Raw genomic sequence first — 14,819 nt, 5'->3', positions numbered from 1 at the left:
GCCTAAGATAATACTGTATCCTATATATACATAGGGCTACGCTGCTATAGATAATATAGGTAATATAAATATTCAAACCAGATCAAGGAAAGTTTTCCTGCATAAAAATACCAGGTAATATTTTCAAAAACACAGAAACAACTGAAAAACCTAAGCCTCATCCAGTAGTGTTCAGCCCAAAATAGATTACGATCATCTCAAAAACAGAACAGAACTGCATCTAAGTACCCTACCTGTAGCTCAACCTACAACATATTAGGAGCCTAAACTTCTCATGAACTCTTTTTAGCTCACTAGTATCACAGGATCAGTTAGCGAGATTACTTTAATTGGCAGCTGGGATGGAACATTGCTCAACCCCTGCACATTATCAAATGAGCTCTAATTAGTTGTCTTTGAGATTTGCAGCAAGTCATCTGTTTGCTATGCACACTTAGCATTATTTTTCCTGTTTCAACAGCAAGCATGATGATTATTGTTATCGAATGATAATTAAAATAGCTAGAGTTATAAGTTCATATGGCTAGTGCAGGAGTGGGTTGCAACATTCCATAGTTCAGAGAGCATAAATATGTCTTTAGAAATAGCGTTAGATAAACACATAGCTGATGTACTGTCTGTATGAAATTAAAATGACCATTTAGAGTAAAAGCATTTGGGCAGAATAGATTTACACCAACAGTATCATGAATAAGCAATCAATTTTCCTCTAAATATATCTAGTGCCCACTCTGGATAGATCATTTAGGGCCTTTAGACATGTTCCAGCACAGCGTAACAGCTCAAAGACTTACCAGAATGATGTACGTGACAGCCAGCCACATCAATCCCCACCTTTACTTTGATTTAGCAGACTCGCTCCTCACTGGCTCACCCTCCCCCTTCCCTGACCTCTCCACTGTCCTGGTTCTGGTATTCATTTCAGCCCACGCTCGCTTCTGCTTTCTAAACCATCAGAAATTTTTGTTTTGTTTTGTTGACTTAGCTTTTCACTGGTTTACCAAACTGAAACAGCTTGATACAGGGTCAAATGTGTGCCAGAATGGAGGCCAAAGATGAGCTAGGACCAGGCAGCTGGGAACAGCAGCAGAAACCAGTTGTATTGTTTTAGCCTTTTTTCAGGTTAGGCTTACTTTTGTGCAGTTTCAGAAGCTATAAATTCAGAAGCTACCCTTTCTGACAAAGACAACAAAATCTTTTAAACTGTTTTACCAGAAAGAGACAAGCCTAATATACTGATGCCTGTAAACAGAACTCTGATGTGATCCTAAGCACCAGCAGTATTCACCAGTGCATTCAATGTAGTCACAGACACTAGCCTGTGATTAATAGTCCTTAATCTCCTTTCAAAAGTCCCTGTAGTATAAGCTTATTAATAGCGGGCAGTGAAGTAGCAGTTTCATTACTTTAGCCTCACTGCTGAGTAGCAAATAACTTCTTATACGCGGTGGAACTCAAGGGATGGACCAAAAAAAGAACACAACCGCAGAAGGCAACTGGCAACAATAAAGGAAGTGAAGAAAAAACGAATCAAAAATCAAAAATAAAAATTCAGAGGGCCCAGTGTTCCATAAAGGCATTGATTTGATAAACATCTAGTTGTAAAGTACTTAAAAGGTTTTAGAGCTGAAAAAACAACAACAGCAAAAACACGACATACCAGAAGGTTTCAAGTTGCTTTATCAAAAAGGTCATCATTATTGCTGTTATAATCTGGATGGTGATACAATAAGTAGGAATAGATAAATGGAGGGATAAACTACAAAAACTCAACCAGAACTGGATTTAACAGCTCACAGACTACAGATCCTTGCACAGATACCAAAATTCTCAGAAGAAATCTTAAGAAAATTCTCAGAAGGTAGCAATTATGCTTTGAAAGGGATGGGTCATGACATGTTTTTTACTCTTCGTTGCTAAGTCCAGTGAAAGTCAAGGTAACAGCTCTCTTGGATTTAAGGACACAAGACATGGGAGAAGAACCCCATGCAGACAGGGTATCACGGAAGGGATAAAAAAAACATGTTCATTTTTCAGTGTTGTTCAGGTATCAAAACTTGGTAGCTTGTTGTTCCCAGTCTGTACGTTTAGGTGCTTAAACACTTTTTTAAAGTTGGTGCCTAAAATCGGAAAATTTGTATTTTTTTAAAATGGAACAAAGTTCCTATGCTACCGGAATACTTTGTCATATGACTATTTGTAATATGACCATCTTTGGAGATATTCAAAAGCCAAATGGATATAGTCCTGGGCAACTGCTTCTAGGTGACCCTGCTTAAGCAGGGCGGTTGGACCAGATGACCTCCAGAGGTCCCTTCCAACCTCAGCCATTCTGTGGCATCCCGTGACCCAGTAGCACCACACCAACACCAGAGGTGCAAAACCTCCATTAAGGTACAAAAATGGAGAACAAAAATATTTTTAGAGGAAGATTCAGAATTAAGACCCTAGCCTACTGTTAATGAACACGCCTAATTTAATCCAAAAGTTTAGCACCGCTGAAGACAAGTCAATGCATGATTTGTTCCAAAATTAGAGACAGCGACTGGAGCTTTCTCACAAAAATGAGGAGATAATGTAAAACAGTACCTATCTTTGTAATGGCAATTTTCCTAGCTCATTGTACTCCTGCTTGATGACCAGAAGGCCTAAATACTCCTGATGGGTTGAAACAATAACTACTATACTATGCATATATTGAGTCCGTTAAGAAAAAATATCACATCTAGCTAATTGCAATCTGATCATGACCACATGATCATATTTTTTTATTCACTTTATATTAAACAGGAAAATGAAGATAAACAGAAGCTAAAATTTGGGCTACTGAATTTTATTATTGAATGTCATTTTGCTATGTCTTAATACCTACATTAAGAAGTAGTGTTGTTGAGATTGTTATGAACACTGTATTTACATAGATATATGCACAGAATATTAATAACGTTCTGATACAAACCTGTAGCTTTTCATCCATATCATCATCACTTTCATCAAGATCTTCGTGGAGTAATCGCCATTCATATTCTACATGCACATGAGAATTAAATCTTCCAGACAGTGCTTGAGTAAGCTGAGGAACAAAAGATGACTGTTGACACTACTGGAATGTGCATTACTTATTTTTAAAACAAGATACTTTAAAACAAAAAATACACATAGAAGGAACCTTGGTTTCTAAGTACAAACATAACCTTTATTTTAAGAACAAACTCCAGTAATTTGGAAAGCTACTGCAGTGGGGTGAGTTCAAAGAATGAAGCTCCGCCCAAACACGACAGAACTAAATCAAAAGCAACTAGCCTTTTCATTACCCATTGCAGGCCCATTCTCCATTTTTTGACAAGAAACACCACATCCTATTTGCTTCAGTTTAGAAACTGCAGGTTAAAGAAATCAACTGCAATCACAGGTTTTTTGATACAGACTCGCTTATCAAGGAATCTTAACTCCATCAATCCATTTTTCTTGTTTACTAAAAGTAGCGATGAACTTTGTTTCTGTGGCCTTCATCAATAAAAAGTATGGTGATTTGATTTCAACAGGATGTCAGAGAAAACTTCTGTGGATTTGAGGCCAACGTCTCAAACAGAATCATGCTCTGGCACCGAGAAGTTAAGCATTTCCAAAGCATTTAAGAAAAAATATAATTTTCTTTATAAAAGCACGTAACTTGATTGTTTTTTTTAAGCAGAAGCCTATTCTGTCTGGAATAGATTTTTTGAATATTCAACTGTAAACCCTTAAATATTCAGACGTGATTCTGCTTATAAATGCACAAACATATGGAAAAATGCAACACTTACCAGCTCTTCACAGTGAGTATGTTTTAAGCGTTTAGCTATATCAAGTGGCGTCTCTCCTGATTCATTAGCTATTACATCAAGAAAAGAAAGTTAGGATAATAGGAGTCATCATTAATCTGTCCATTACTAAAGACAGAGATATACTTGCAGATACATAGCGAACTACTACACCAACACACTCTAAAATTAATCTGTTTCCTCCACATGGAGATCAAACTAATAGCATCCCTCTGAACACGAGGATCAGTAGCAACTCTACATGCCACATATATGGAATGATAGCCATGAAAGGGCTGTATATAATTAGGCAACAAGACATCAGTTGAAAACCTTGGTACATACTTAATGTTACACTTGCTTTTAAACAAATTTATGTATAAGTCAACTTTAAATTTGAAATGAACAATGAATATTGATTTTTTTTTAAATTATGATATTATTCATAGAATTATGTTAAGTAACTGAGGAGAAAATGCACTCACTTTTTCCCTACCTGCAGCAGTTACAAATATGAAATTGAACATTACCCTTTTACCTATTTCAATAGAAGCTTTCCCTCTCAGCAGCAATTTGAGGCACTCAACATTGTCCGTCAGACAGCAGTAGTGCAGGGCTGTACTACCTTTACATGTCTGCTTGTCTAGATTGCCACTATTGGAGTACAGGAAAGAAGAGGAAAATTGATTAAAATAAGGTTCGTTCCTACTCTATATTAGTAAACCTCTCTCATTACACGATTTTCAAAGAATAATATTAGATTTGCAAATACTAGAATTCTTTTTAGATACTACTTGATGGAAAAGCAGCATCAGTAACAATTTAATAGTTTTCAATACACTTACCTGTTCTGCACTAAAAAGTCAACTATATGGAGGGATGTCCGATCAACTGATCTAACAGCAAGGTGAAGTGCTGTTTCATCTTGCTCCTAAGAATAAAAATAAAATAAACAATTTTTTTTTCTGATTTACAGAGAAGCAGAAATTTTAATAAGGCATAAATTAGATCAATTAAAATATTTAATTTCAAAATATTCCAACATGTTGCCGTTAAAATATTCCTTGCAAAACCTTTGTTCCTTCCCATTTGTTCCCTTGAATAAACCAAATGAGTTTGAAAAAGCAAATACATTATTGAAAAAATTAATGTTTAAAAACATTTTAAATATTATAGTATCATGAAACAATGTTAGATTAAAATCTTTAGTATCTTCTTTTGCTACGATTAAATTACAGCATTAAAGAAACAAATGTTCAGAACAGCATTTCAAACCTTAGCCTCAAATAAGAAAACAAAATTATTTTTTTATTATGAAAGCATATTGAACTTTTTAATAATGTTTTTTTCCTAATAAAATTTACCACACTTACATGCCCGTTGGCCAGTGGAATTTTTTCTGTGAGATCCACACCGTCAGCATATACTTGGACTAACCCAAAAATGTCTCTTGATTTGACAGCTTCACAAAGAGCATGCAATTTAGCTGCATTGTCAGCGTGCTTTTTCCTTGCATATTTTCTCTCAATATACTTGGCAGTAATATAATCTTTTCTTGCATTCCTGAAATTGAATATAATTTACTTTTATAATTTTTAGCAGAAGATGGTTAGAATTTCCATAAATACATGCAAGTCATTTGAAATAAAATCTGAGAAAGATTGTAGTTCTCATTCATTGTCATTTTTCTTTTTAAATATGCATGTAAGACATCGAGTCTTGTATTTCCCATATGAAATGTAACTACAATATGGACACACACCATAAGTTTTCCCCTCTGAACTCTGGTGTAATACTGAGATCAAGAATACTCAGTTTTACACACAGAAAATACATCAAAGCTTCATGATCCTGGTTTGCTAACAGCAGTTTACAGGTTGTTTACCTGACTTGTACTCCTGCAAGTGCTGAAAAGGGATAGAAGGCATGGGATAAGAAAATCTGTCTTATACCTCTGTGCAGGCTATCCAGGCTTTGGATCTGTATTCACAGCAGCGGCTACATTCTGTAAAGCAACTATTCACCACAGCTATAACAGTTAGGGAGAATGTAGTGGAGTTTTTAGTTTCACCTCTAAGTTGAGGTGAAACCTTTCACTTAGTACACTTGAATCAGTACATGACTTACCACTTTTGCTGTTAATGCACAACTAACAAGCAGCTACTCCTTTTCCCATCACTCTACGACAGGATCTGGCATGCATCTCACAAGCATAACTGCTTACCAGCTCTTGGGATGTACACAACATTGCACAGAAGGCATTTGACAAAGCCAAAATTTATCATCTAGATATTATAATAGTGGGCAAAAAGAAAAAAATAATCTGAAGAATAATAGATTGAATCAATGGATAGCTCTTTTTCCTAAAACAGAGGATGATACTCTTGCATGGTTTTAAAAAGTGTCTGTTTTCACGCTCCTACTTAATGAAAAAAAAAAAACCACAAATTTGATATACAGATTTTTCAGAATAAAAGACTTCTAAAAAAATACCTCATTTTTAAAAAGTATTTTAATCTATTAATTTAGCATTCGGTAAAAACATTGGTACTTTTAAGTATTAATATAGTCTGTATTATTATTGATAGAAGCAATCAAAATTATTTAAACTGTAGCATTTAATATCAGCTCTGTCAGAATGGTGCAAGTCTGGATAACATAAAATCACCTGCATCCAAAGCCATTTCTTCTGGGTTTGTTTCTGCATTATTTACCACCTCTCTTATGACAGCGTAGGATGCAGCCAAGTCAGCAGCTGTCCTTGCTGTGTCTCTGCCATCACAGTTCAGTGTTTTTGAGGAATTCAGTTAAATGTTCTTTTGTTACTCTATGTAGTTATGGACTGAAGTCCTACGAAGGGTCTCTACACAGTAGTTGTTCAGTACCTTTCAGGGAAAGCGTATACTTCATTCTAATTTCTATTTTGTGTTTAAAAAGCACAAAACAAATAGAGTTGGTTTTAATCTCTATCTTTGTGCCCTTGTGTATCTTCAAAATTCTCAACAAGTCATCTTTAATTTCTTCTGTGTCCCACAATTCATGATCAAGAGAGCTGGTAACATAATCCCAACTATTACTGAAGGTCTGATCATATAAAGTTCAATAAAAGAGACATGCAAAGCATCAGAAAAATAAAAAATTTACTCCTTGGCTGTAAGGTTCTACTTAAGGTATTACAAATTTTCCATGGCATGCTGGTGCAAACAACGATGGGACAAGCCATTAGCAATGTCAAATCTAATGCCTGCCTTTTTCAGAAGTAGTGGATTTTACTTACATATCACTGCTTGGATTAGGTTTTATCATCTCATCAACCGGCAGACAGAATTCCATAATCTCATTAAACCCAGCATTCCCAATATTCTTTGCAAGCTGTCAAAAACAAAACAAAACAAACCATCCACAACTCACTTAACAAATATGTTTGGTTATTTGTCACACACATACTAGGGGGAGGACAAGGGAAAATAGGGGTTGGGACTTTTGGTTTCTGATTCTTAGTTCTGCTATTATACCAGTAATCATGAACAAACCTTTTTGGACAACAGTTTTCAGCTGGGATTCAACACACAAACAAGTAACTGAAGAATCAAGACAACAGCCTCCATAATAAACATAAGATACTTAGTGCTGTGTTAGAACACACATATTAACTGTGACAGAGCAGCTGATACGTGGTAACTTCTTTGTGTAGCGAAGCCACATACATTTTCATCCTTTGAGGATTAATTATATAGCATTTTTGGGAGACAATTTTCATGGGGTATTTGTGGACTCCTTCAATTTTTAATCTAAGAGGCATTTTTAAAAGAATACAGCTGTTTGACAGCCAAGGGTAAAAATAAACAAAACAAAAAAACAACCGCCACCAAAAACCTTGGAAACAAAAAATATTAAGCCTTATTAATTTGAATTCTAAGATCAGGCAAAGTTTACAGCAAGTCACTATGTTCTGGGAGGCTCCCATAATCTTGAGGAATTACACTTCCTTAAATTAGGCTTACCAAGAGGCAACTTTCAAGACTGGAACTATATATAAAGCGACAAAAATATAGTTGTGTTGGAAGTATTTTATAGTACTATTTTTAAGTCAATAAAAGGTATTTCATTACCAAAAGTTCAGATGTTCCCAGCACATCTAATGTAAGTGATTGCATTCTGGAATAGTGAACACCAAGTTCTCTATGGATTCCTGAGCATTCAATGCAAGTTAGAATTCCCAAATTTGTTGAAAGCCAGGTAGGATCTGAAACAAAAAGTACCCACAGAATTAGAATTAACTCATGTAATGGCTTCAATCTAGGAAATGCAATATATAAATTAAATTCCATAAAAATTACATTCTTGTACGTAAAATTTCAGATTTCATTATTTATGCCTTTATGCCTTACTTTGTCTCTGCTGGGAAACACAAATCAGGATTTATTTTTTTATAGTGAAAGAAGCAAAAATGTGATTTTTAAATTTGTGCACACGCTCACGTGTGTGTGTAAAGGACATCTACCCCAAAGGGAACTGCTCAAATAGTCTAGTTTGTCTTTCTCCACACTTTCAAGAACTGTATTTTTTTTACAAACACTGATACTAAGGTGTCACATTATCAATTGGGGTAATAGGTGCAATACAAACTAAAATAATGTCATCTAGAGTTTTCTTTTTTGTATTTCAAATACAGACTTTAGACTATGTGAAGCAGCAGTAATTATGAAGCATACCTACAGCACCACACTACAATGAGTTCTCACTCAACTACTGCTTACTGTTCTCTACTCAACTACATTTTCAGCTACGGCACCAAATCAAAACGCCTAGCTCCTGCAGTGCCTCTGTAACATAAAATTACACAGGGAACTGCAGGAATTTAAAAATAATTTGAAGAGGATTAAAGTAGAAATGAATTGATCAACAAAACCAAAACCAATGCTCCAAAACACAGTCAGCAGATGTATTCTTTTCCAGTAAGTGCAGTCTTAGACCATCTCCTGGCTCACTCTCAAAGTCAAATATAAAAAGTTTTTAAAAAATATGGTGCATTAGGAAAATGCCTTGAGTATCTTACTGCCTTACTTGTCCAAGTATTATGTAAACTTGGTAACATGCGGGCTAATAAAGTAAGTTCAATTGATTTATATCAGCAAAAGTTACAATTAGCAAAATACATAGGAGAAAAATAAGCTTTTCAATACCTTTTCTCCCCCCTGACAATATGCACATAAAAAAAAAATCAATCTTACCAAAGCAGCGTAATTGAATTGTTAACATATTCTACTGTGTACAATCTTTGTGAAATAAGGAGTAAAAGAGAAAGCATAAAATATCAGCTTAAACACTCTCAAGATACATAGAATTTTTACCAATTAGAAATATGCTTAATAGAGTCACCTTGTGCTCCACAGTCACAACACACATCATTTCCAGTCATCCTCTGGACTTCAGATATAATTTCTTTTGTCAGTTCCTGGACAATATTATTTTCTCCTGTGTTATCATCTCCTTTGAATGCATTATTTAAAGCTTCCTCTTTGCTGTTTTGTAGAACAGATGTCCATCTAAAATGGCAGTAATATTTTGTTATTAAATGCTTCAGCACTTCTACAGTTCACGGTAACATCTCAGAAGGACACCAGTATCAGAAATAAAATTAGCAAAGCAACTCACATTTGACATTCCTGTTCGTCCTCTGCTTGAAAGTGGTATGTCCTGTCGTCTGCACAATAAATAATTCATGTACAGATTAAAAAACTGGTTTTGCAGAAAACTCTTGGAAAAATCTAAGATTTATTGGTGTTTGACTCCTAAGGCCTCTAGTCTCATCTCTGGAGCGTTGACAGCCAAAAAGTCTATTCAGCAAGTTTCACTTGCACTGGGTACAGTTGGTTCATCTGTGTTTACACAAGGTGGCTTGTTGCTCGTTACACAGAAACCTTTCTTCAGTGCTGTGATTTTATTACTCAAGCAGCGGGAGAGCATAGTAATTTTTCCATATTCTAGATATAACCTCAGTAATCATAAGTCTAAAGTTCTGCTGATGGCAAGGTGGGGAGTGTCTAAAATATAGACTCCTTATTTGAGGTCATCTGTGTGTAACAAAGGTTTCAAGTTTCCAAACGAGCTCTTAAACCACAGTAATCAAAAAAGGCAAAAACTTGTCAGGCTCAAAGACACCATCAAGATAAAGACACAGTCAGGATAAGCCCTAGGATTTTCCAATTAAATCAAACACAGAAAGTGTGATTCAAGCCTTCTTTTGATCCTGTACAAAGTTATAACTAAGATGATCAGCTCTGACATTTTCCATAAGAAGAGTGATGTCACAGCAAAAATACTGTTACCCTATTGTATGGTGGCAAAAAATGATATAGGAGTACTTGGAGTAAACAAAGGTCTATAAAAAAGTAGTCTTCCAAATACATATAGTTAGTTTGCATTATGCTAAGATGCATGAAATGGTAAACTGTCCTAGAAAAGGCATTTTATAAAGCCTTTATTTTATTTTAGCATTTTTTAAATGCTAAAATATTTAAGTTGATTATTGACACACCTTCAGAAATAATGCAAACCCCTTTGATATTAACTGCAAGTAAAAAGAAGTAAACAACAAACCTACGTGATATGAGGTCAAAACATTTTTTCTCCTCTGGATTTGTTTTCACTTGGCAGGTTAACAGATTGAGCTTTGCGGGAGGTCGGTTAGCCTGTTTGAAGATAAGACAAGATACAAGCTTTAGTATACTCATACTGACTGAGCCCTGCAGTCCAAAAACATGGGATAACATCTGACTAGCCAAAAAGACTTGACAAATGGCTGCTACTTCAACTTTTAAGGTATTCAGGTTTTGATTTATGCTTTCTTCTGGTTTGTAAACTATGTTTTCTTATATTTGGCTATTTTGTTTACTGATAACTGGATAAACACTAGAATTTTGAAAGGGGGGAGAGGTGATATCACTTTAACTGTCATTTTTTTTGATCACCTTACCAGTAATATTTATCTCAAACAATCAGGTATAACAAAAAGACATGCATCTTACTTTAATTTAACCCTCTAACATATAGTTTTAAAAAGTTAGTCATCTAGGTTTTCAATAATCAGTGAAGAAAGGGAAAGACTCTCAGCAGACATTTAATCCCAACCAGCCTTCCAAACTGAAGGAAAATAAGAAATTTGCACAGAGAAGTCTTGCAACAAACATATGCAAAACTAAGCTGAGGCAGTTCAGTATCAAAAAATGTAGTTAAACAGAATGTTATATTCTATAGGGATATATGATTTCTAGTCAAGTTCATCCCACCTACTTCAGTTCCTTACTGAATAAAAAGTGGCGATGTTTTATTAACAGCAAAATGAATAAGCAAATTTCATTTTGAAATTATCTCATAAAGGCTACGAAGACTTTTCAAACAGCAATTCTGCAACTAATCTCTTCTTTCTCTTAAGTTGCCTGTCTACAGATCTGGGGTAGGACCTAGAAAGACGTTATGTTTGCAACCTTGACTTGAGGGATTAGGAATTAAGAAATTACTGTCGTAAAGATCAAAATATACATAAACACATTACCATGCTTAATGTTGTGTTCTAACCTTTTTAATCTATCAAGCTGCTAAAACAAGATTTAATTATTTAAGAACAAGAATTGTCAAATGAAGCTGAACTGTTGCATAATGTTAAGTAACTTGCAATGAATCATAAGAAATGTAGATCTTCTTAATCTCTTCTAAATTTATGGATGAAAACATTTCATTCAAAAAGAAGGGAGAACAAGTCTGAAGCGTACAGATTTCCTAAAAGCAATCTGATAAAATGATGTAGCTGGCAAAAAAAGGATAACAACATCATTATATTGGAAGACCAGGAAAAGACCAAAACCATGGAGGAACATAAGGAAAACAATCACATATATATTTTTTTTAATGTCACAGCGTCCTTGAAAAACAACATGCTCATGCTTTGCCCAACATAACCAGCAGACAAAGTCATTCATGCTTTGAAACAACAAACCTGCAGGTCATTTGCTGGACTGTGTCAACCAAATTGTACCCATGAGAGGTTTTGGGAGCAGTAAGATGACAATTAATTGACAACCACATTGTATTCTCTGCCTAGTAAGTAGCTTTTTGAATTCCAGACATTCCATTTAGCAGTAAAAGGGCACACAGTTTTCATTCTTTTAGCCTACAAACAGCAAGAGCTCTCTGAAACTAGAAGTATGCGAGAAAACATCTTGAAAATGCCAACTTGGGCCTATTTTCTTGGTTATGTTTAAATATACTTAATAGTCATAGCAATACAGTTTCCAGTGTTTAAATTTTTAATGTGTTTGTTGTCCAAGAAGTGTCCAGAAGCTGCCTATAATGAAAATAAAAGATAAAGCAAAAAAAATCAAAATGTGTTAAAGAAGCCACTGGGCAGCTAGCATGTATCTTTCTCACAGATTGTATGAGAATGTAAAAATGTAAATAAATTCTGGATAAGAAAGAATCCACTTGCTGGAAACTACAGAAAAGTCCCCAGGACTTTGGAGCTGAAGTTTATACAGGACCTAACTCGTTTTCTGTATCTCCTGAAATATGAAGCTGTAAGTGGACCCATCAAATTGTTTCAGAGAGGACCAATACACAGAGACTTCTCTCTGAATAGCAGAGTGCAGTACAACAATTCTGTATCAGGATTTCAGAACCAACGGAAATGACTGCAACAACTTAAAACACATCCTGGGCCAATGAGACAATTTTGGAATGCAGCCATATTTCAAAGCTTTTTAACTGAGAACCTCCTTAACCCTCTAAGAGGATCAGCATTAACAACTGTATTTAAAAAAAAAAAATTAAAAATATCCACAAACAAACAAAGAAAGAAAGAAAAAATAAAACCAACATCTTAACTTTTGGCTGTTATCATCGCATTCATCCTTCTACCCTGCAGCCAAATAACAGTGTCCCCATGCCCACTACTTGGTGAACAACACGTTTCCATCCCATGGCAGATGTTCCTCGGGGGAGGAACTGAGTAAATAAATAAATGAATAAACTGAATAAATAAAGTTTACACTACTACCAAATTTTTGGACATCCACATTAACACACCAATGCCCGGAAAAGATGTGCTGCCACCCCTCATGCACACAGACCTCAGCATGAATTCATGTTCCTTCCTGGAAAAACTGTCACCTTCCATCCACCAAAACGACTTATAATGCATCCTGCGTTACATCCAACAAGTAGCACATGCAGGAATCACAAAGTTTGGCTTCTGACACCATCCTGAGGAGTTCCGTGATACAGAGCTGATTTTCACAGAAGGCATAGGCAAATGTGTCCACTTACTCAATGGGCTGGCTGGCTGTTTGCATCGCACATTTTTTCCAGATACCACAGTGATTTACTAAGAATCAATAGATTAAATCTGACTCTTCTGTGCTCAGATTGTCCCATTAATCATAACGGTAGATTAAAGTTTCCAGAAGTAAAGAACAATCAAAAAAGATTCCTTGATAATAACATTCTCATATTTCTTTTTTTTTTTTTTTGCAGACAACCTGCAAATATCATTTAAGCTCTTGAAAATCAAATCAACTTTGAGAAATCTGAGGTTCTTCAAATGTAAGTTTTTCCTTGATTCAGAAACCACGTATGAATTCCCATTTATATTGTTCAATTGGCTTCTACCTTGTTTTTCTTCAACCACATATGTTAAATTGCAGTCAGGTAGATGTCAGAAATTTTCCAATTGCTAATAATTACACAAAGGAGCAGTGTCTATTTTTCAGTCAATTTTTATCTTGTGCATTGCTCCATGAATGCTAATTGCTTTGAAGCTTTTAGATGTCTCAAAATCTAGCTGCTGCACAGATGCTGATATAGACATGTTCAGCATTACAGTGAGGTGAGAACAAATCATATTCTCCCTGTCTGTATCAGAAGAGCACTTGGCAGGGAAATTGAAGTCAGAATGCAGCATCTGGAACTGCCTGAAGATGGCTGTTCTAGAAATTAGCCAAAGAATCCCAGTCCTTCATAAAAATCTGAGAGGTTACAAGACCAAAGAACAGACGTCCATGAAGAAAAGGTAGCCTTTAAAGGAAATGCACTTACAATTTGTATTTAATAAAGCAAACAAAACTGACAACTGAATTTCTGAGAGATGGTTCATTTTGATGAACAGCTAGGAAAAGATAATGACACGTCATATTTTAGAGATCAAGAAATATCAGCCCTGACAATGCCTGGAAATCAATGCTATTGCTTCAAAAATCTCAGAGGATACTCAAAAAATCCTTAAGAAACAGAAATTGTCTCTACCCTTTTCAATGTCTATGAAATAAGCATTGATTTTTGCACAAAACTGCCATCAATATATAAGGAGTAACTAAGCAAATGAGTAAAAATTGAAGTAAATTTTAAAATGAGATGGTATTCCCTTAATTTTTTATTACAAAAAGATTAAGACCAAACTAGTGAAACCTACAGAGCTAAACCCGCATTTAAGTATCTACCTTAAGCAACTGATTTCCAGCTACAGTTCCACCAATCTGCTTCTAAAAGTGTCTGACCATCTGGTAGACAACTTATAAAAAGAACAGAACAGTATCTTGACAGAACTCAGTAAGTTCACTTGGATTAAAATTCTGCTCCACAAGTGGATGTTGTAACCTCTGCCAGCTCTGAGCTGCCCTCGCTCCACTCCTCCTGGTCCCACTACAGCAAGTCCAGTGCCAAGTCCGTCTGCAGCACATGGAGACTTGGGCATAGAAATACCAATAGACTCTTCTCTGACAAAGACGCACTCATACACACTCAAACGGGGATAAACTGGTGGACAGTCCCAAAGTTATAATGACTCTACTTTGCAGGCCTGTTTTTGCATTCCTCTTTAGTTCCTGGTTGTCAATTCAGAAAGCAACAGCTTGTGGCTAGATGCACAAATGAGAGATTGATTCATTTTTGCTGCCAGGGTCAACTTGTAGTTATAGCAACACGCATAACAGGACGAAGAACAGAAGGGTTCATAAGAGGAGC

The 14,819-nt window shown here is 35.5% G+C and overlaps 1 protein-coding gene across 5 annotated transcripts in view; it reads right to left on the bottom strand.

Annotated features, from left to right (window-relative positions):
• Nucleotides 1-14,819, bottom strand: part of ASAP2 (ArfGAP with SH3 domain, ankyrin repeat and PH domain 2) — an 87,676-nt gene that overhangs the window by 15,487 nt on the left and 57,370 nt on the right. For all 5 annotated transcript variants that reach the window (XM_048071300.2, XM_066994909.1, XM_066994910.1 and 2 more), the window contains 10 exons: nt 10,411-10,498; nt 9,462-9,510; nt 9,186-9,352; nt 7,916-8,049; nt 7,081-7,175; nt 5,177-5,366; nt 4,649-4,734; nt 4,342-4,457; nt 3,807-3,874; nt 2,960-3,073 (listed from right to left, as the gene is read on the bottom strand). In XM_048071300.2, coding sequence (XP_047927257.1) covers nt 2,960-3,073; nt 3,807-3,874; nt 4,342-4,457; nt 4,649-4,734; nt 5,177-5,366; nt 7,081-7,175; nt 7,916-8,049; nt 9,186-9,352; nt 9,462-9,510; nt 10,411-10,498 — 1,107 coding nt within the window. The remainder of the gene's footprint in view (nt 1-2,959; nt 3,074-3,806; nt 3,875-4,341; nt 4,458-4,648; nt 4,735-5,176; nt 5,367-7,080; nt 7,176-7,915; nt 8,050-9,185; nt 9,353-9,461; nt 9,511-10,410; nt 10,499-14,819) is intronic.

Source organism: Anser cygnoides, chromosome 3 (genome assembly GCF_040182565.1).
Source record: "Anser cygnoides isolate HZ-2024a breed goose chromosome 3, Taihu_goose_T2T_genome, whole genome shotgun sequence".
Lineage (NCBI taxonomy): Eukaryota > Metazoa > Chordata > Aves > Anseriformes > Anatidae > Anser > Anser cygnoides.
This window is presented reverse-complemented; position numbering and strand designations above follow the sequence as displayed.